Here is a 23,470-nt window from a genome sequence, read left to right as displayed (position 1 = left end):
TTTATTCTGCCATTCCTTTAACTCTTACCTTCACACATGCCATTAGGCTTCGTGCTTACTATTAGGCTCTGCCTAATACATCAAGTTCACTTGCAGCAAGTGACCTTTTCAAGGATAATAGCCAGATAAAGCAAGTGAAACAGAAATATATACCAGCCCATGTTCCAGTAAGTAGGCAGTTCGGGGGCGCCTGGGGTAAGGTCATCAATAGACCAACACATGGAGGTGGTATGTATTGTGTTTGATAATGCTCAAACTGTCAATAACATCAAACCAGTAACACAAGAACAAAATAATATCACTCTGTTTGCCATACCTTGTTGTAGTCAAGTTTGCCACTGCAGTTAAAATCGGCTTGTTTAGTAATTGTACTCACTTCATCCCAAGTCATTTTTTCACCTCTCTGCAATAAAAAAAACCAACTCAGTTTGGGTTCCTAATCAAGAATGCTGTTCACCTACAGCACACATTTAATAAAAACACAAAGAAAGATTATTTTAATATCCTTTCAGGGAATCTTATCTTCCAATAGATTTAAATGGATTGTGATTTGAATCATCAAAATAGAGGTCAACATCATAAAAAATTATGTCCCTACAACGCTACTAAATACTGAACAGATGAATTGCATCAGTTTATGCAATTTTGTGGTGTCTTCTGGAAACCTACCATGAACGACATAAAGAAAATCTTCCATAAACTGGGGAATCCCAGCTCTCAGTCATTCTTACTTATATTGTAGCATGCTAACAACCAAGAGCTAACTTCATAATGGTTAGTTTCACTTATTTACTTGACCTATCCTACTATACCAGTCTACATCTGCAATTGAGTTCACTAGAAGGGTTATTCTAGGCATGAACTTGCCTTGCACCTATCTCTACTTGTAATCATTAGTGTGAAGCAAAAGCAATTTCTCTTTTTTTGGAACCAAGTCTGAAGTTGCATGTCAGAATACCATCTTGAGTGCTCCACTTGCAATGTGGACACAAAGTACATATCTCAGGAAGAAAGTATGTCTTCCACAAGGCCCTCCAGCAATTTCCTCTACACAGATTCATAGGGCTGTTAGCAATGACAGAGCAAAACATGATTGCTGTAGAGAAATCTACTTCACATCACTTTTCAGCTATAGATGCATGATGTAAACTTGGGACTGAAAACTAATGCAAACTTAATTGTTGGTAAACAGGTGATGTGGACATATGGTCCCAGAGCCATAGTGGATTGCGACAAATCAAATCCTGATCCTCCCCTCTTTGAACGGCACCAGTTGCTACTGCAAGCACATCTCAAGTTCTTCAGTCTGGGTCTGTATGAAGCAACGCCCTGACTTGATGTAACAATACAGAGTTTATAGCTCTTCATGGCATAACTACAGCAGCACTCAACATCTGTTACTTCTGTCTTTTGTTATATAAAGAATATTTCCTTACTGTTGCAATTTTATCTTTTTGTTCATGCAGAATGAGGATTGAAGGTTCTGCCACAATGTTTGAAGTAAACAAATAATTTTGTTTTATTGGGTCAACTACAACAAATATAGTACGTAAATTGTTTGTTCCTTCTGTCCCAGTTTGCTCTCCTCTACACTTCCTTAAAATTGTTTTATTCTCACTTTGGAGCACTCCACTAGAATTCTACTACTAGACCATTTTTAATTGTTACTGCTCCCTAGTGTTTGTGCTGTGCAAGATGATTGGCTTTTACCACAAAGGGGTTTTTTTTGGCTGTACAGAGCAAAAAACCTGACAGAACAGAGAAAGAAAATCATTGTAATCATCTGTGATGTACATCTATGTAGTTTAAAGTCAGAGCATCAGCTCTACACCAACTTGGAAGACTGTTCTGTTTCAGGGGTTTTGTTTGCTTGCTTTGCAGATCCTCAGAGGACCTGGATTTTAATCTTGTCAACACTCATCATTCTAACATACTCTTCCTAATGTTTTCTTTAAAGTTCCATCTCCTACAATCTCATAACATCATAATCTCACCTGCTATTTTAAAAAAAATTATTTTCTATCCTTTCAGATTATACAATGAAACCTAAAAAGATGGTGGCAGTTCAGCAGCTAATTAAGAAGTTCCAGATATTTTTTAATGTCATTATTTTAAGCCATATTAATGACATGTACAGGTAAGCCTTATGACATTTGCATGCTTTGGGTTGATAATGCATAATCTCTAACCAAAGTATTTACCTACCCCAGCACAGTTTACTTTAAGACCCTGATGAACTAACTATAAGATCCAGTAAATAACCACAGAAAATTAGACATAAAATTGCAAAAAAAACCCCCAAAAAACAGGAATCAGTTATTGATTCTTTTGATCAGGAATTTGTGTTTACACATTCGGAATAGTTTTACCATCTAATTTCCAAAATCTCTATTAGTGGTTAAAGATGGATAATTAAGTTTCTACTGATACTTACTGTTGTAAGAAGTTTATACAGTTCATCATGTAAAATATATCCAGTGTTATCTGTGTCTATTTTTCCAAATGCTTCGAGCAGTTCAGTTTTTGTAGCTGGTTTTTCTTTTTTTAAAATAGTACAAAAATCATCAAAATTCAGTGTTGTCGTTTGTGAAGTCCAATATTTATTGACTGTCTTCTGAGATGGATTTCTTCCAGCCTGTTGAAGTACTGAACAATAAAACACAATATTAACTATATATTCCAGCTGTCAGTAAAGGATTTTTCTAAAAACATCCTTTACTCACTTTCCATGTTCAGACTTTTTTTTAAGCCCAATCAATCCAAGTGAAAAGCGGGTCTGAAGGAAGTTTTGCTTATAGTCTCCATCCTGTACTCTACTGATACAAAGTGACTGTGACCTTCCCCGGCCTTGAATTCTGTGGTTTGTACCAGAGAGGTTCAAGCAGCCTGAGGGGCAGGCGAGGTCAATCGCATATTCTTTTGAAAGGAGTCATGAAACAGGCAGTGCCTGGCATCCTAGATCATCCCTCACGAACTATGATCCAGCACAGAGATGACATATGCCGCACTGCTGAGAATCACACCTGCTTTCTTCTACAGAAAAAGGAAGAAACCAGAGAGTAGTCTGTGCCTTTTTGTAACACAACATCATCACAGGAAATATTTTGCTTAAAGCTTCCACTTGCTTCTGTGCACTGGTCTACCAAACTCAATAGGATGTCTCCCTTAAATAAAGTTAACAGCTTCAAATCCTTAATTAAGTAAAATATCCATGAATTCAAAGAGAGTCTCCTCAAGTGACAGGTGTAAAATTTAGCCCAGTGTCTGTATCCCCTGCCTTAATATCAAGAACCTATTATTTGTAAGCTTGCACAATTAGATCCTATTTCTACTGAGATCCACATAAGTCTTTCCATTTACTTTGCAAAGAACTGAGATCTAGTGTAGAATTTATCTTAAACAATCTTTTATGTCACATGTATACGTTTGAACTTATCAATTCAAATTATGCAACATGAATTTCAAATATAAAGGAAATATGATACCAACAGACGTACGTTGCTAAGGCCAACAGCCAATACCATACATGCAACCAGTCCCACCTACACCTGGCATTCTTCAAAATGAATTTGCCAGATCTAGTTAGCCTCTTAAAAATCTTTACTGAAAACATCCTTTCACCAGTTTCCAGTGTGAAGAAGGCATTATGTTAAACTGAAATAAACTGAAATTAAATCCTAATGCACAGTCTATCTGAAACTGGAGAGATGCTTTTATATCCTCCCATATAATCAAGTTTTTTAGGGAAATGCAAAAGATCCTTCATCTTTACCTAGGCTGACAGCTTGATTTTTAGCCAACTGACCAAGTCTATACCAGCTGAGAGCAGTTCAGTAGCATCTGGGAAATGAGGTGGTGGCATCGTTACAATTCTCAGTAGGCAACTGTGTCACCATAAAAACAAACAAAACCAGACACCTTTGTTGCTAATCTCCGATTGAATGCCAAGGACTAAATAAAGATTTCTGCCCTGTCACCTCTACAAGCGGAGTCAGGAGAATACAGCACAGCTTACATCTTTATCCATGCAATGCTTGGGCACATAGCAATTGTTTAAGGATTTCAATGTCAAGGTCAGCCAAGGAAGGGCAGTTACTGTGTACTTGTTTACGTGAATAGCCGAGTTCCCTGGAACATCAATATAGCACAGTATTCACTTACATTTAACAGAGTATCCTTCAAATATACAGCAATTCTGTATTTTTACATATCCTGATCAGCACTTGCCATACCCTACATGCCTCCTAAGTTTGTATTTTCGAAAGTTCAATTGGACTGCACCTTTTATTTATACTTCTTACAAACTGCTTCTGCTAAATACCTTAAGTAATATTACACCACAGGAAATGAAGCTACTGTCCGTGAGTAAAACTCCTACGAATAAAATTTCACAGGGCCAATCTCTAAGTGAATATTTCACAGTTTAGAATATTAGCCAAACATCAAGTAGCAAGAGCTGCTTAAACACTGGCACTGCTCATTTGATAAATGCCAGAATTTACTTAAGATGCAACATAAATCTGTAACAACTCTCAATGCTTGCAAGTTTTAAAAGAAGTTCTTCAATATCTCTGGAAAGACTGGGAGCCTGAGCAACTAACTGCCCTTTCTGAGTTGACCTTGAAACCAAAATGCCCAAACACTTGCTATGTAGCAAAGTGGCATATGGATAGAGATGAAAGCCAAAGCATATATAAAAGAGATGACATTTGTTCACACCACTCCTATCTTAAAATCCAGATTATCCAAAACTCTCATCAGGATGTTATAAAGGCACTTTTATTACAGCTGAGAAAGCCTGGATAACACTAAGTCACATGCTGAAAGAATGTGCTTGCTAATGGGTAGAATTTCATGTACTGGTACAGGGAAAGAAGTTACAAACAATCAGTGCAACAGTGAAGTACACTCAGCTTTTATACTGGTGGTTTCCACATGGAGACCTCACGTATTTTAGCCACGGGCAATGCAGCCATTAGTGAGAAATATTTCTTCACATATGCAAAAAAAAAAAAACAAAACCCAAACCGGTCACTAGAATTATGATATAGCTAAATTATTTGATAGCATGTTTTTGCCTTTAGCAGTTGCTTGGGGTTTTTATTACCAACTGCAATGCCATAATACACATACCTTTTACTGGCATCATAATCTATGAAGAGGACTTGAGAAAGCAACCTATACTACCACCAATCCCAAGTGCATTCTGAGCTGCACCCCAAAACCCACAAAATAAAAAGCGTCAGTTTTTTAATTATACATTTTGCTTCTCTTTAACTGAAGGTTCATCTTCTCATGCTTTCTTTGTCAACCATGTGAGCTGTAAACACTTTTTACAATAAAGCAAGCTAAGTTTTTCACATCACGAAACTCCAGGTAGAAAACAGGACTGAAAGACACTTTCACGAGTTTCCTAACATGATCCCATGCTATTACATACAATCACGAATAAGCTTTTTCACAAAAGGATAAAAATGCTTTAAGAAAGAAACAAAACAAAACAAAACAAAACAAAACAAAAAGAACCCCAAACATGCTAAGACATAGTACTCAATCCTACAACTCCAAGAGAGAGCAAAGTTGGTATTATATTTGTGTGAGCCATTTTATCTAGGATAGTGAAACCTATTTCACAATTGAAACAGGTTATTACTGCCTTACCTTACTCCTTCCTTATCTTACTCGGTCACTAAGATATATTATAAAGAAACCAATTTCCAACACACAGCCCTAACTACCATTTTTCAGGTAAACTTTTGTAACTTTCCTAACAATTCCATGCAAGGAACTTTGAAATTCCATAGGTTTTCAAAACAAACATTGCTGAGCTCCACAGCTTTCAGTATCTACTAAAACCTTTATTTAGTAGAGCTGAAGCATTCAGGGATATTTTTTCCTGTTGTATTGCTGACAGCAATACCACTTATACACAAATATAATATGGATTAAAAAAAAGAAAACTTTTGATTTTACTCTATGGGAACATTGTAATTCACTAGGAGTTTAAATAAAATAAGAGTAAGAATTCTTATGAAACACCAGTATCTGAAACAGTACCAACTCCAAAGTTGGCAGAGGAAAGGCAATATTTTCACATATTACTCAAAGTGGCTTAGAACTGATCTGTGAGACTATCTTTCGGGGTAAATTACCATATCCATGCCCCAGTAACCACCTCTCCTATGAGTCTGCAAACCTCTGTGCCAATTAATGCCAGTTATTATGGCAATTTTCTGTGCCAGGGCAATTGCCCACTATAAACTGAACTGAGACCAACTCACTTAATCATTTGTCAGGGATAGGGAAAAATTTATTGCTGAAATGTCACAATCACAAAGCAGTAGCTAGGCCCACCTCAAGTAAGCAACAATGCTACCATCAAATTTGGTGTTGTTAAACAACTCTCTTAGGTCCCCTGTAAGCTGTCAGCAAGTATTGACTTTCGCCCATTCATGCTGGTGATTTACAGATGAAAAGCTCCGTATACTATTCCCACTTCCACGAGTCATCCAACACCTAGCAACAAAGATTAAGGATTTGAGGAAAATGAAAAACTTTGAGAAATGGTAGTTTCTATAAACTTTGAAAAATCACTACATGACATATTTTATAACAGGTAAATGATGAAAATGTCTTCAAAGATACAGCCACCAACACTTGAAATCTGAACCCTATCTAAAACTACTGTAAATTCCTTAAAACAGTTACTGAGTTTATGCATTGGGATACTCTCACTACTGAATTGCTGACTGCTGTTTGTAAACTACCCGCTGTAATCATCACACACAACAGTTACGGGGAAAAAATACCTAATAATTACCTAAACCGAGTTGTTCTTTTGATTTAATATTTTCTAAACTGCTTTTTAAAACAGTTAAATAAGCTGCTCGGCAGTTCATGTAAAAGATTACTTCTTCTGCATGCTGGGACTTCTTTGCTTGGGAACTTTCTGAGCGTGTGGCTTTCTGAACGGAGAGGGATGCAGTATTCTCAGGACTGCTGGCCATTCTGTGAAGAATACAATTACAGTTAGAATTTGTTACTGTCTTGCACGTTTATTAATGCCTCTGCTTTGTCCTCTGAAACACAGACTACCACAAATTATCCTAACATCTAGGTCATACGTTTTCCATTCTCTAAATCTGGCGTAGGAACGCTTATCTACGCCTGTAGGTAAGCACCATGAGATCCACAAACAAAAATAGCTTGGGCTCTACTTATTATTCACAATTTATTCTCTATTGGCAGTAAAGAGTTTCATTTTATTGTATTTTATTTTAATTTCAGACATTTGATATCACAATAATTATACAGTCATGTTATTTGAAAGCATAAAAACAAATTTTCAAGTTATCTGCGCTACAACCCATGGCTATCCACGTTTAGAAATAAACCACTAGGACTTGTCCTTACTACGCATTTCCACTAGGAATTCTACTCTTGCCACAGTAGCTAAATTCTCCTAATGACAGAAACAATGGGAGAATTTGTACAGAAGCGCACTTGTTGGCTCTGATGACTTTAATACCACTGTCTATGCCTAGCATGATTTGTAACAATGGTAAATTAAAGAACATACCATACCTAGCACTGTTTTGCTCCCAGTGCCACTCTCATTGTTGCTACAGTTCACCAGCAGCAGCAAAGGTGGAGTGTTTTTAGGAAAAAAATGCCAATTTAAAACATGGCCACAGGTGCGAGAGGCACAGAATTATTTAAAAGACTTTTTCACGAAACACCAATAACAAAGTAAATATTATCAAGAATGGATGCAGCGCTTACCTCATTGGAGAGAGCTCTGTGGCTCCACAATCACAACTGACTCATCTCATGTCGGATTCTCTATTATATTTCTTGGTGTTAACAGCAGAGTAAAAGCCCCCTTTGTTCCTCCAGTGAAAACTACATGTGGGCATGTTTATATTGAACTGCGTATTTGTCAGGATTTTCTCCCTTACTCAAAAGTTGACTTTCATATTTCCAAGACTGATTTAGCTGGAAAACTGGGTAGCTTTACACAAATTCAGCAGAGACACTGTGTAATGTCATAAACACCATATAACATTCAGTATTAAAAAAAGATACAATCATTATTAAATTGATTAATGTTTTTTTCTGGTGCCAACCCATACCAGAATGGCCTTTTGTTTTCTGTTTTTACAGTTATAATTCAATAAAACATATGGCTAATAGTAAAATTGGTCAAAATTGTAACCCTTAATCCTTCAAGTATGTGAAGTTAAGCACACGATTCTACTTTTAAGAGTTATCTAAATATAATTAATAGAAACAAAGAAGCCTGAAGCTAAGAACGTGCATAAAACTTTGCACAACTTAGGCCTTTTACATACAAGAAGACTACCCATATAATTGTAAATGAATGGAAAAAAATATGAAATGCATTTTTTCAAAATTATTAAAACGACTCAAAGCAGTAACTAATACTGTTTGCTCACCAATGGCCAGCAAACTTTAACAGCAGCTTTCTGCTTTTACCAAGGGTGATTAAGGTTTTTAGAAGGCCATCACAGAGGGACACTAAATCGTGTTGTACTGTTGGTCTAACAGCCTCTCATATTATTTTACCCAATGTTGACTTCAGAAAATATATTCCAGTATAATAAATTGAATATCTCAAGTTCAGCAACAAGACAACGACATCATAGGGTCCCCTTCAGGACTCATTGGATTTTTACTCAGGAGGCCTAAATCACTCGCACCTTGTTGAGTTATATAGGTCTTTTACACTTGGGAAAGAAAGATAATAATCGCTTATCATGGATGAAGTACCCTATTTATAATACACAGGCCGCCTGCCTGACACTTTAATATTACGCTGGCATTAGAAGGACCCCATAGGGACACTGTGATACAGTCTGGTTACTGCAAACGGGTGTCACTATAATTAAGCACCAGTGTTACACACACAAAATAGAAGTGGGTTAAAGTCAAGGAGGAAAAGAAGAATAAATGTTAATTTTCCAGTAACTAGTTTATAAAATGTGAACTCTCGTTTATACTCCTTAGACTTCCCATTACCGAGATATTTCTTACGTGGGCCACAATTCTGCCAAGAAGTGCTGCCAATACATTGCTCAGAAATCCAGTGAGCAATAGCTTAGTGACAGCACTGCCAGCAGCCCCATGGCTTAGGTTGTTAAATTTTTACTGGACAAATGACACTTTAGACAAAATAGACAGAGGGGAGCAATCCGGCTTCAGCTGAAGTGGGAGGACAACACAACCTAACTATTACTTCCAATTTCAGTTGCTATGATTCTAACAAATAAAAACCATCTTCCAACCAGGAATTAAGTCACACTCTTCTTGGCAACACTGACCTTGCCCACCGCGGGTCCGAGGCCGGGGTTCACCTCCATCCACAGCAACCGCACACCGGCAGGGAAGCTTCGCACTGCTGCTGCTTCAGCTTCCGAGCCCAAGCGCTCAGGCCTCGCTCACCTGAAACGAGAAAACTCTTTTACCACATGCATCTCACTACCCACCTCTCTGGTGGGCGCAGGGGTCTTGGGCAAAATTTACCACCCACCCTCGCGCAAAGACATTACAATCCCCTTCCCCCAGCCCGTCAGATGGGAATCAACTCTCCCACCCCGCACGTCGGGGACCCTCCGCCCTGCCCAGCGTCCCCAGCAGCCCTGAGGGGCCGGGTTTGGCCACACCTCACCTCCCGCCCAAGCCGGCCTCGCACAAACCTTCCCGTGGGTGGAAGCCGCCACCGGCCCGGCTCCGACGTTGCACAGCACCGAGCGCAGGGGTAGCGGGGCCCGACGAGCCGGCCCCCGCCCCGCAGGCCTGACGGGCGCAGGCTCCCCCCCGCCCCCGGCCCGCCGCCTCCGCCGCTCTCGGGCCCGCCCTGCCGGAGCGGCGTCCCGCCCTCTCAGCGCCGTTTCCAGCCGGCGGTGTTTGACCGGTGCACGGCGGCGGCGGGAGATCTGCAAAGGCGGCGGGAGCGGCTCCAGGCGCCGCAATGTCGTAGGTATCGGGCAGGGGCGGCGGAGCGGGTAAATTCGGCTCCAGTGCGCCAGTCCCTGCCGCCTCCCCGCTGACCGCCGATCCTCTCCGCAGTGGGGAGGCCCCTGAGGGCGCCCCGGCAGCCGTTGGAGCGGGGCGGGACGGGCGGCCGATGGAGCGAGGGCCCGTGTGGGACGCTGTGAGGCGGAGCGGTTCTCCCCGGCGGCCTGCGGGCTTCCTATACGGCGGCGAGCTTGTTCCCTGAGGAGAAATGTGCTCCTCGGGTTATCCCGGAGAGGGGAGGAGCACGCCGTTGCGTGGGGAAGGGCGGGTTTTGTTTCTAGCTCCGTCTTCCAGTTGTTGGATGGGGACCGGGAAATATTTAAGATGGTTGTTCCTTGGGGCAGAGCCTTGTCCAGACGGAGTTTGGGTGGGTGATGCCCACTGGCATGGGTAATAGTTCATGTTACTTGCCTGTTCCCGGCTTTCCCAGCCAAGGGGGAGTTTGTTTATCTCTGCGCACCCCATGGATAAAGCCTGTGAGGCTGTGTGGTAGGGGGTGGAAGAGTGGCAGGAGCCCTGTCGTGGATGGGTTGTGCTGAGTTTGACACCAGGGTTTTGTGCTGCAGACTGCTGTGGGAAGGTATTGCAGGCCTGTGGTGATAAGGGCGTGACACCTTCCGTGTCCGTTTTCCACCAGGCTGTATCTCTTCATATTGGCTCCAATTGGAATAAATCCTGTTCATATCTCTCCTATTCTTTGCAATTTATCAAGCAATAGTCATGTAAGTCTGATGCTATTCTTGTGTATCTTTGCTAATCGTGGGCTTCTGAAGAACAATAAAGAAAATGTGTAGGATGTTGCTAACTTCAACAGCAGTAAGGCGAGGCCATAAGATTTATGCTGCCTATATATAGGCTTGGGATATTTACAGCTCCCAGTTTACAGCTCCTTATGCGATTTCAAAGATAACTTATGTTAGAGCTAACATAGGTTCCAACTTCTGCCAGTCTTTCTCTTGACCACTGGAAGTGGAAGTAATCATGCCAGACGGTAGTAATACGAAGGAAACCTCAATACACAAGCTTTGATTTTTTGGTGTTTAAGTCTGTTTCTCACTGGTTGCACACTGAGTTTAACTACCACGTAAGCTGAATGTAGAAAATGATCATGTGTTCTTTCTGCTTTTCCAATTAATAAGACATTTTTGCTGGCAGGTTTTGAAGATGAAGCAGTATGTAAATAGCGTAGAGGTGTTTTCTTTTTTCCCGAGTGAAAGCAGAAACTTAAGAGGAAGCTAGATGAAATGGCCTCATATTGCACTACGATAGTCTCTAGGGTATTTTTAATGAAGTTATACAATCAAGTCCCTGACTCTGTATGTTCTTATTTTTGTGCATTAAATCTGTACATCACTGTTACTATAGCATTCATTCATAAATGAATTGTGAGAGACAGTTAAGTGTTTGTGGAATTAAAAACAATATAAAAAATCCATTTCTTTATAGAAAGCTAAATTGCATACCTAGGCTCTCACTGTTAAGCAGTTCCTCATATAAGTGGTTTCATCAAAGCACTATTCAGGTGAGTAAAGGTCTCCCAGTATTAGCAAGGAACTGACAATATGACCTGGAATGATAGATGAACAGTACGCTCTAGAAGTAATATGTAGTTCTTTAACCTGGTAAATATTATGGGCAAAATAATCATTGCAGATTGTACAGCTAGCTATAAACATGTGCCATCATACTCTGCGTAGTTAAGAAAATAAATTAAGCCTTGGCAGGGAATTTTGAACCAATTCAAGGTTAGGAAACTCAGGTAAATAAGTTGTTGTGTACTGTCATCGCATATGCCTCATCTTTCTGTCTCCTTTTCTTGTTCACACTCTGACATTTGATTCTATACTATAGCCACAGCAACGCTTCTCCAGCCATATAAAAAAGATAAACCAAACTAAAGCTGGTCGTCTTCCTCCATGGTGTTTCCTGAAATACTTTAGGAATTTTGTTTGCACCTAGGTGCACATGTTGGCTTTTCTCCATGTTCATCTTTTGAAAGATCTGAGAGAAGACACTTTGGCCAACTGGGTCTTCATGTTAGATGTCTGGATGAATTTTGTTTCAGTGGTCCTAGCCAGGGACTGTGTGTAGGTTAAGAACACAAATTTTAACTTATTTTGAGATTTACCTTCTCACATTATGGAATCAAAAGACAATCATTAAAAACAAGCCCACCAGCAAACCAGGCTGCTGGGTAGGATGGATTGGGAAAAGCAAGGCAAAGTTGACCTCCTGAAGCCAAAATTGTATCCATGCAGCTCCTTCCAATGTTGAGGCGCTTGCCTGGAATGAGGCTGCCTCTTTGCTGCCATAGCTCAGGGTGTTTGCAGGGGTTTTGCAGGCCAGCAGAGAGAAATTTGGGCTGTCTGCAACTCTATTGCTGTACATAGTACTCGACAGACTTCAAAGAATGTAGCCTTGACCAGTTCACAACTTTCTCTCTAGGAAATTTTCTAAATGTTTATAATTTAGTGGGATTTTCATGTCGTTTCTCATTTATCTTCATCCTACAGCTATGTTGAGTCCAGATTCTGCTTTACTTTGGCTTCCAGCTTCTTTTGAAGTCCATCATAAAAACTTCCATCATAACATGCCTTAGTATAACATGCAAATGCATTGGCCCCTAGAGCATCCTGTCCGAGTAGATGTATTAATAAATATGTTTCTCTGCTGCCACTGGGGTGGAAGATGTAATGGAGTCTGCATTCCTTAAGCAATATGGGTTTCTATTTAAAAAAGAACTACATTGTAAAGAATTCCATCAAACTGTTACAGCTTTGACTGCCCTTTGGCAAGAAGTTCACACGCTTTTTTAATTTAAATGTTACCTGTTTACTTGGCTTCTTTAAGATAGACTACTTCTCTTCCCCTTTTTGTAATAGAGATAGTTGTAAAACAGTATTCATATGAGACTGTTGCCTGAGTTATATTTCAAAGATGTGTTATCATTCTATTTTTCCAATACTTTAATTTACAGTTTTGGAGTAGTAACATAAATTTTAAACGGATATGTTTGGAATGAGGTCATCTTAATTCCTTACAAGTCAAAGCATTCTTTTCCAAGATTAAAACTGTGAACTAAGTTCTTGAAATATGATGTATTTTCTAAATCTTGTTTAATTTGATATACTATATATGTTTCTTGGGGACTGTTCTTATAAAGATTTTAAATTTTTTTCGTCGTTGTTTTATATAATGCTTTAAACTATTGTTAAGATTTAGGAATGTGCTTAAAAAGTTTCAGTTGTCTCTGGGAAAAATAGTCTTAATTTATGTTGACCTTTCTTTCCTTTGAGCTTTTAGTCTGCATTCAATAAAATTTTGATGACTGCTCTTTAGAAGACAGCTGTACGATATAAAGTATTATAAATATTCAGCTTTCCTCTTCTAGCGTTGCCATTAACAGCTGGGCATCCAGTTCAGCAGAGCAGATTTTGCAGAGAGAGCTTGGCATGTTCCTGAATCAGTATAGTGAAGAAGACTAGAAAATAGTTTCTTATGGTTTGGGGACCTGTAAAGACATAGAGCATCTGTTCCCCAGTTAAGTCATAGTCTGGTAGCACTGAATCATGTTAAGAGCTAAAATGATGGGAAGAACTTCTTTTTTCACCTTGGCTGTACCTGTGTTTTAAATGCCTAATACATTATTTCTACTAATGGCAAAATAATGTCAACCCTTGCTCAGAAGGTACGTAAAGTATAATGGTTTTGCATTTTTTCATTGTTTATAGTCTTTGAGAAAGAGACAAATATACAGTGCGATTTCACTTCAGTGTCTTGATTTTTATCTCTAGTATAAAATGGAGAATTGGATTTTCTTATGCAAACACTTTATCCTTCTAAACAAGCAATGTTTTTGGTACACAGTATTTTAATCAGTTAATGTATTTGGTTTGGATTACGTTAGTTTCTTGTGTAGTATAAAAAAATGTGAAACATGAGAAAGGAAAATGTCTTTAAAATTACCGATTATAGACCATACTACCAGGAATCTTTGTGTCTAGATGACCATAAAACTTGTCCATATTTTTGTCTTGCAGAGTTAAGAGAGCATTAAAGTTGGACACTGTTAAAAAAGATAACGTAAGTATTTTTTGGTGTATGGAATCATCTGGGCTGTATATGTATGTATGCGTGTATATATATCTATATGCACATATATATGTGTATATTAACATGATATTTCATTAGAGCTGCATTTATGTTGTTACAGATTGGAAGTTTTCTAGAAAAATCTTAACGAGGCACAACATTACTGCTGAAAATATTAGTATAAAATTTATTGTATTCCATTTGTCATAGAACTGCCTGGCTTTAAGTAATGTACCTCTGCATGAATCACTTGAAAATAATGGAGAAATATGCATATGTTTATTGCCATCACTATTTACCCAAGAGCTGAATGAGTTAAGATGCTTGGTGGAATCATTTATTAGAAATTAGCTCCATTATCCTGGAAGCAAATGTTCTGCCATGTGATTTTACATGTAACAATATGGAATTATGATAATGCTGTAATCTGCATGTTATAAACTGCAAAATTGAAATGAAAACATTAAAGGCATTTTCATGTCAAGGATATAATTACCTTCCTCAGCTAATCTGGCATAATGAAACAATAAAGTACTAACACTGCAATAAATTTCACCACAGTTATCACAATAAAAATAAAATTGTACTGTTGCTATTATTTTTTGTAAATGCAGCTATAGTATACTCCCAGTACCAGCATGTCATGACATATGTCGGTTTATTATCTGCTCCTACCAACAGTGGGTGTTACTGCAGACATCAATACAGAGGAGCTTGTGAGGATGGCACTGTTTAAAGGAAGGAAAATTTTGGAAAAGTATAGAGGGAGAAATAGCTGGTCAGCAAACGAGCTCCCAATAAATCGCATCTGTGTCATTTTGAAGAGATTTGTTTATATGCAGCACATATTCGGAGGTCTCACTGGTATTTAGCAAGATAGAAATTTGCAATTTTAAAAATTTTCTGGCTACTTTTTTTTTTTTAATTTAAACAAAGGTGGCAAAATACCGCAGTGGCACTAAAAAAAATCATTAGCAATTTAATTAGCAGCTTAGTGTACCATTACCCAACTTGTTCTGTTCGGAATGCAGCTGTGACTGTAATTTTGCATCTGTTTCTTAGGCTGTAGTAACGTTTTTGTAGATGAGTGGTCCAGCTGAAATTACATGGAATTCTTTTTCTGCCTTAAAGCTATTCCTTCCCTGCCCCCTCCCCATAAGATAAAAAGAAAGAGTTATTTGATGGTTACCTGCATTTAGGTTCTTGTGCAGCAAAAAGCATAACAAAAGCCCATCTGAATGATAAAAACTTTTACTGGAATCTCAGTAATGTAGGTTTACACTATGATTTTTAGTTCATACGATGCCTCTAACACATGCATGTTAAAGATTTAAAGTGTATCATAATTAAATAATGTTATAGAAGGTAGGAAGGAATATAAGGTCATAAGCACACATGGTTTGTGCAAAGTATCTGTTTTTAGCTCTGCCACATCCATTGCTATTTCTACAATTTCTTTCCTGTTATTCAGGAGAAACTCATTCCACCTGCTGGTCAGACTACCCAAAGCATGCCTGAACTAACCAGATCAGAAATGAGTATTGTTAGATTTCATAATGTTAGTATGGGATCATAACTGGTCTAAGACTCTTCTTCCTGGAAGAGAAATTTACTGCCAAATAAATACTGTTCTTCTGAGTACTACAGTAACTTTTTCCAGGTACCTGCTTAAAGGAGTCTTAGTTCATATCCAGAAATACAGTAGCTGAGGTGACTGCTGTTCAAGCAGGAAAAATACTCTGAAAGTGTAAGCAGGTTGGGGATTCTGCCTGTTACAAAAGAGATTTGATGGCATTTAAATGCCTAAAGTGGCATTGATACTTTACTGTAATTAATATTTCATTTAAAGATGATTTGAAACATTTCTTCAACCTGTTTGAATGTGGCAAAATATTAGTGACAACAGACTGAAGATTTCCATCAGGTATTGTTTAAGTACTGATAGACTGCAAAAAGAGTATAAATGGCTGATGCGAAATTATTTAGGGTATTCAAGACTAAAACAAGACGGAGTAATTTTGAGGAGCTATAAGAAAGCTACGTAAGTGGGCAGCAAATTAAATCTTTTGCAATACGGTGTAAATCATGTTACAGATGACCAATAGTAACACTGTTACGTTCTAAATTAAGGGTAACCACTCCAGAGTTACCACTCCTACCCTTCTCAGAGTAGGAGAAGAAAAATATCAAAACTGCAGCTTTGTGTAAAAGTGCAGTAAGATAGATCAGAAATAGAATAGCAAGCAGCACTGGAAGTATAATGCCATCGCACAAATCAGTATTTTGTCTTCACCTGAATTAGCACTGAATGTACTGTCACTCTGGTTTAAAGTATAATTGCAGAAATTATACTTTGAACCTATATCATTCTTTGAAAGACAGTGAGTGTGAACATAGGCTGTGGTACAAGTGGCACAAGAAATGCCTTCAAATGGAGGAGATTAAAAGATCAGGATGTTTTAACAGGAGTTCAGTAGCGAAGAGCAGGAAAGGGGTGTAAGAATGTGCTGTGTTCTTTTTAGAGGGGATATTGAATGTTCTTTATACTTTTATGTAATCAAGAGGAATTTAATAATCTTGCAGTGTGGAAAACTGAAAGCCAGTAATGGAGACTTACCTTTTATACGACACGTTAACTTCTTGAACTCATCATCAACTGCTTGAAATTTTGGTGAAGTCAAGAACATAGTAGAAGCTGTAATAAATACACTCATTCATACAGATAACGAGTATGCATATCCATGTAGGTGTGAAAAATAGGAGTATTATGCTTCAGGCCATTTAAATCAACTGCTAACTGTCTGGAATTGAGAAGAAAACTTCTGAGGGTTACATAATTGTCCATTATACTTCTAGGTACAACTTGTATTCCTAGTTTGGTATTTATCGCCTCTGTAAATGTATACTTTTTAGAAGCAGTTTCCTTCTAACACCTCAACAATTTAAGATTAATTATGTCAACGTTAATGTTTTCTATCATTAATTTACTCAGTAATGAAGTGTAGCCTTTTCCCAGGTCCTGGATTCCTGCTGGATTGTAGAGGCTTTAAGTCACCTTTATATATGTAGCTTTGTGATCTGATATGATTTATATCCTGATATGACTTGAGGCTTTCACACATGTTACCTGGTGAACCTGATTATTTGCCTTAAAAATACTGCTTTTGTCACCTGTACACCCCTTTTGAGATCTAAAATTGCTGTAGTTAAATTTTCCAGGGGATATTTGTGAAACCTTAAACCTGGGAGGTTCAGGCCTTCTCAGAGTTGTCCTTCCATTCTGTAGCATGCTCTGGACTCAGACTGCCTTTGCTCTCAACCATGTCCCCAGTAGACCCTTTTCCCAGAGCATGCAGGAGATTCCCGTGCTGAGGAATCCTGACTGAACTTGAAGATTTGTATGGCCTTTGTTTAATCTTGTTTAAAAAGGAGTAGCATGAGGGTCTTATTCCAGCAAAACAGGGCAACATATGATTAAGTATGAAAAGGGAATAAGTGAGTTGTTATCTTGAAATTGGAGAGGAAATGTCACTTACCAAAGTGCAAATATCAGGTTGTCTGATTTTTCTTTTTTTTTTTGGTCCCCAACTTGGCTTAAGTACTGTGTGTTCTTTAATGAATATAAACCCCAGATCCTCACCTTGTATTTCATTCATGGTATTGAAACAGTGTAATATGCTTACCTATTATACTTTTTCTAACATTAATAAATGGAATAATAAATGGAACTTAAAGAGATTACAGAATAATAATGTACAATAAAGCTTCCAATGAAGAAATACTGTATGAAATTGAGTGACTTACGAGTGACATGAAGACAAACGATAGATGTTCAGTTTTACAGATGGAATGAGGCTCAAGTTGGTAGAAAAGGCTGGGTGTTTGGGAAGTGGATGAGTCATACAGTTGCAAAAAGAGAGCTAAATTAATTTGCTCCTCAAACTCAAAGCCGCAGGATTGTAACAAATTAAAAAATGAAGAAATCTCTTAGTCTGTTTTTCTGTGGGATTTGCTTTGATGATACTATGTTTCCAAGGGGGGGGGGGGGGGGGGATCACTAAACCATAGAAAAAAGTGTGTGCTTCACTGTATATAGACAGCCCTTCTTTAACCCCTTGAGAAAATTTTGAAAGGGACTGGAAAAAGCGGGTTTGCCCCAAATGTCCCTTTGCATGACAGATGTTAATACAGTGAAATCAGTTGTGCGCTACTTGCATTCTCCTCTTTAGAGGTGGCTAGTCTTGTTTGGAAGCAGTAGTTTACATGCCTGCTGACTTTATCTCCTTGACACGAAAGGCCAGGATGGGAAGGCCGTCATTCTGAAGCTGTGTTTTCCAGCTTGCTACGTGGTGTAACTTCCAGCTCTTTTGTTTAATTACTGCATCAGCTGGTTACCTAACAGTGAAGTACTGTAGGTCTGCTAGTCTGCATGTTGCTTACTACTTCAAATCCAGCTACCTGGAAAATCCTGTAGCCACTTGATCAGTGGTTTCTAAGAGTCAAAGATGACATTAAGATGCTGCTGATGCCAATGGAGTCTCCTTCAAGCGCTACATGAGTTCCGTTTCTGTGTGTTCTGTTTCTCCTTTTTGACAGTCATTGACATGTTATTTAAAGCTGCTAGACTTCTTAGTTGGAATCAAGTTGTTACTAGAGCGGAAGCCCTTTATGTGCAAATGAAGTGTGGGTTTGGTTGGGGTTTTTTTTCTGTGTATTAGTAGTGCAGTGAAATCCCAGTTTCTCAGAGTTGCAATTCAGCATCCAATCTAGAGAGTGAACTGTGTCCCAGACAACCCCAGTTAATATTTCAGAATTGCAGACAAGTTCTTCTGAAAACTTCTCTGCACAATTCCTTTAGCATCATTAAATAGCTCCTTTTCTATCATTAGACATATTGAAATCCTGTCAGAGACAAAATTTTGGATTTAAGGGACTCGCTTGGGGTTTTTTTAATTAACACTTGTTTAGAAAATCATTAAAAATAACTATCTTTTGATAGAATTAAAATTAAAAATATTTGCCTTTAGTTCATGTGTCTTAAATTCTCAATATGATAGGAAAAATAATACCAGGTTTTGACTGCTTTTAAAAAGACCAAAAAAACAAACAAACAAAAACCCCAAATGTTCATGCCAGAATACCTAAATGTTTGGAAACCACATACATTTTGTTTATGAAAACTGGGAGGCTAGTGTTTGAAGCACTTCTTATTTTTTTGAGTAAAACTAACCTTGATGAGGAGGGGGGGAGCGATAGAGAGGCTTGATGGGCAGCTGGCAGCCAGCGAAGGTCAAGGCATCATGACATTTAACATGGGCTTTCCATAAATGGGAGTACGTACAGTTAGGAATGACTTAGAAAAATCTATTGGCAGATAGTAAATGTTCAGAGAGGCTTTGTCTGGTTTGGGGTGCAATATGTAACTCTACTGATAGGAAAGGTAGAGGCCAGAATGTATTTAGTTTGCAGAAGGGAAGTTTACAACTGTGGGAGGTTTAGATGGATATAGGTACTGCTTTATCTTTAGCCAATGTTCATCTAGCTTCTTTGTCTTTTGCTACATTTTAGCCATCTGGTGCAACACCTTTGAAGACCAAAAAGAAAAATCTAAGCTCTTACTCACCGACAACAGGAACGTGCCAAATGAGTCCATTTTCATCTCCCACGAGTCATAATGCACAAAATCTCAGAAATCACCCATCAAATGGTTAGTTGAACATTCTCTCTTACTGCAACATTTTTCTAGTTATTGGCTTGATTTAGTAACTTATGTCTCATGTGGTACGTTTGATTTCTTTTCCTCTTAAGGAATTGTAGTCTCTGTTGGAAAAGCTGATGTTGATTTTTAAAGCTTGAATCTTTTCACTATAAATCTTGGGGGTGTTTATGAAACAACTTGTTTATGAAACAAGTTTTGCTTTCTGTTGATCAATGCTAAAAATGTTTGACTTTGACTCAGCAAAAAAACCCTGCACTGGCATTTTTGTCAATAATTCCATTAATTCCACTGGTTAGGCATGTTTATGCTAGCAATGTCCTTTGCTTTCTTTCTAAGTCCCAGCTTTCGTTGGCAGAACTGGTATGTGCTACTGACAGTGACTTTGTTCTTCTTTGGGTTATATGGGGAGATGTTCTGAAGTTGCTGTGTGCTACTTCAGATTATTGCAAGGAAGTCCTGGTTTACTCTTGCCAGGCAGTGCGATCCATTGTTTACAATACACAGCTGAGGTCCGGACTCTCTCGTGGTCAGGAGAGCGGGAAAGAAAAGATGTGTGCAGTTAATGCATGTTTAATTTTGTGGCCTTTTGAGAACTATGTTGAGATTTGCAATGCAAGTCGTGGTTTATGTACTTGCAGGTTTCCGGTGGTAAATGCTTGCATGCATGTATGCATGCATACATACATATAGCATTTCTCAGCTCTGAGTCTTTCTCTATGAATATTGAAAGTTACGTAGATTTTTATCAAATCAAAGCTAAAAGGCAAGTTCAGTTAGTTTAACTCTTCTGCTTTGCATTCTTTTAGGTAATTTTTTACTATTTTTTTTCATAGTGAGGCACTTCAAGGCAATTTTTAATTAATCTAACATAACACTGAATGTCATTAGCTCTCAGAAAATATGCCTTTTTATAATTATATTATTTCCAGTTCCCTTTAGGATATATGTCCACTTAGTTACATCGTCACAGTTTTTGATGCAAACTATTACTGCTCAAGAAGTATATTTTCAGTAGTCTAACCTGCTTTTATGACTACGTAGGTTGTGGTCTTTTTAAGTGTTAAAGAACCATTAGGTCACCTGGTGTGACTTTTTTATATTAAAAAAAAAAATTACAAAAATACTTTCTTGTCATCTTTCCCATATAGAGCCCAAGAGCTTTTATTTCCTTGCAGTACAACTCCTAGAAAGAAGGTTAAGTCTTGATTTGAAGACTTCAAATTATTTTTAAAAAATAATAATAATAATAATCCATCACTTCCCTTGTTAGCAAGTTCCTTGTTCAATTACCTTCACTATTAAAAAAAAAAATTCTCCTGTCTGATTTTGAATTTGTCTGGCTTTAATTTTCAGCCATCAGTTCTTGTTATGCCTTTTTGTTGGGTTAAAGAGCTTTTTATGCCCCATATATTTTGGAATTTATGTGCAGTAATTGAGGCCTCGCTAACATTCATGAATTATGATGAGTAGAAATATTCTGAGCAGGATAGAATAACCACTGTTTGAAATTTATCTAGAGGTCTGCAGATTTTTGCACTAGCTGTTGCACCATATGCTCTCATGATGGATCTGCAAAAATGGATTTTTCCTCCAGGAAAAAAGGGGGTTTTTTATTTTAAAGGAATGTGATCATGAAGTTTTGGGATTCTGACAAAACTGGCTGAACTAAAAATGAAAATTATTGGAAGCCTTCAAGCTGAAAATACTACAATCTGTGAGCATTACATCCCTTTTCCTTATTAAAAATAGCAGAGTACTTGAGGAAGCTTGGAAGTATCGCGTGTTTTGGTGGCAGTATAGTTATGCCTTGTTACAGGCCTCTGTGCAGGGGTTTTGTTTTGGTTTTTATTTTCCTAATTAGTAGTCATGCTAGGAAACTAAACAGAAGCGGTTATATCCTAATTCTTTATCGTGCTGCCAGTCTTCATTATGGCCTGGCTTTGTGTCCTCGTTACCTGTTTGTCAAACACCTTTTAACACAGTCGAGTTTTTCATGAGCACTCGCTGCTAGTTGGAAGATTCACAGCTTTCCTACCAAGTTCTCTGCTGATTCCAGTTCTCGCCAGAACAGCTGTTCTTCTCCACCAGTGCAATGCTTTTGAATTAGGCATTTGCCCCTGGAACTAGTAAAAAAATGACTGGTTCAACCACTGACATCCCAAGAAACCTTTGGAGGAAGAATTATACTAATTTCTCCCTATTCTTTCAGTGAGTGATAGCCTGTCTCAACTATTTGTGCAAACCTAGTATCTTGAAAGGACCTGTATTTTAGAACACCCTTGCCTTCACAAAATTTAAGATGTGTGTAGTTGATGCCTGTTTAATTTTGTAGCCTTTTGAGAACTATGTTGAGATTTGCAATGAAAGGCCTGGTTTATGTAGTGCCTGGTTTGGGATGGAGGGAGTAAGCTTCTGTCTACCAGAAAGTAAAGATCTTTGCCACAGTGCCTACCCTGTCTTGTGAACAATTCCTCCTCTCAAAACTAATGGCGGCTTCTTGATTCCTAAAAAGATGATTATTTGGCACGGTGGGTATCACCACACTCCCACTTAGTTCACATCCAGAAATCTTAAGTGAGATTTTATCAGGCCTTTAAAGTATAGACCCCTGCATTCTTAAAAGACTATAAACAGTTTCTCTTTGGGATTGTTTTCCTCTTCAACAAAGTTGCTTGAAGCATTGTCTTAAGTATTCTCACAGATATCCCTGGTTATGTGTTTTTTCTCCTTGGAGTTTAAACCAAGTTAGATAGCAATCTAACCCCACTGTTTTCCAATTTTCTTCTTACTGTGAAAAGAAACCCTTCCAGTGAGCAGCATTCTGACTTTGTTAGGGAATTTGTGTCTTTAACATGTGAATTTATCTACTCTATTTTTCTACAGAGAGAAACGTATTTTCAAAGTATTCCCAGGACAGATTTCTATGGCAGTCTCTGCTTTCATCAGTTAGAAGGAAGTTTTATGTTTGCATGTATTAAATCCGATACCAGTCTCAGGATTTGATGGTACTTTCCGGATGAAATGAAGAGCCTATGTGTCTTCCCCCCCCGCACACCCCCCCCCCCGTGGTAAATATGAATCTCTTCATCCTGTATGAAGAAACCTTTCAATGAGAAGAGTTGCCAATAGGTCTTCTCCGACAGATCAGAGATATGGCTGTTGTTAGTGCAATCAATTGGTATGCCTGTACTGGCATCTGTCATGTCATGGAAAGGTCAGCGCATACCATACTTCGATTAATTGTTTTGTCATGATGTGGCATCCTACATTCTCACCCAGAATGGAGCAAGAAGTATTCAGATTCAAGAAAAGTGACTGCATGTTATACCTAGCTGCTGATGATCACTGAATTAAGATTGCCTGTATCCTGAGGGAAGAAGCAGATTAGAACGATCTATGTCCTGATTGACTACAAGCTGAGGCACTGGGAGCAGTAAGCTTTCTGTTAGTGTTGCCACATCACAAAAGCAGTTCTGAAAAAAAACTTTTTATGTATAAATGCAGATTTTAATTTTGTGGCTGTCTGCAGAATATGAAACTATACCTCAGCCTGGCTGGATATCCACATGCACTTTAACACTTACCTTTGCAAAAAGCTTTTAAAATTTTACATAATGATAG

General features: G+C 38.3%; 2 protein-coding genes across 4 annotated transcripts in view; one reads left to right on the top strand and one right to left on the bottom strand.

Moving 5' to 3' along the window:
• Positions 1 to 9,895, bottom strand: part of EFCAB7 (EF-hand calcium binding domain 7) — a 29,763-nt gene extending 19,868 nt beyond the window's left edge. Inside the window, exons 1-5 of one of the 3 annotated variants that reach the window (XM_075508905.1) lie at positions 9,689 to 9,895; positions 9,342 to 9,462; positions 6,821 to 7,008; positions 2,435 to 2,646; positions 317 to 403 (exon numbers count right to left, since the gene is read on the bottom strand). In XM_075508905.1, the coding sequence (XP_075365020.1) occupies positions 317 to 403; positions 2,435 to 2,646; positions 6,821 to 7,007 (486 nt within the window). In that variant the 5' untranslated portion in view covers position 7,008; positions 9,342 to 9,462; positions 9,689 to 9,895. The other 2 variants (XM_075508906.1, XM_075508907.1) reach the window with 2 other exon arrangements.
• ITGB3BP (integrin subunit beta 3 binding protein) overlaps positions 9,868 to 23,470 on the top strand; it is a 35,784-nt gene continuing 22,181 nt past the window's right edge. The window contains exons 1-3 of the mRNA XM_075508911.1: positions 9,868 to 9,996; positions 14,079 to 14,121; positions 19,699 to 19,837. Of these exons, the coding sequence (XP_075365026.1) occupies positions 9,992 to 9,996; positions 14,079 to 14,121; positions 19,699 to 19,837 (187 nt within the window). The 5' untranslated portion in view covers positions 9,868 to 9,991. The remainder of the gene's footprint in view (positions 9,997 to 14,078; positions 14,122 to 19,698; positions 19,838 to 23,470) is intronic.

Source organism: Mycteria americana, chromosome 7 (genome assembly GCF_035582795.1).
Source record: "Mycteria americana isolate JAX WOST 10 ecotype Jacksonville Zoo and Gardens chromosome 7, USCA_MyAme_1.0, whole genome shotgun sequence".
NCBI classification, from domain to species: Eukaryota; Metazoa; Chordata; class Aves; order Ciconiiformes; family Ciconiidae; genus Mycteria; species Mycteria americana.
This window is presented reverse-complemented; position numbering and strand designations above follow the sequence as displayed.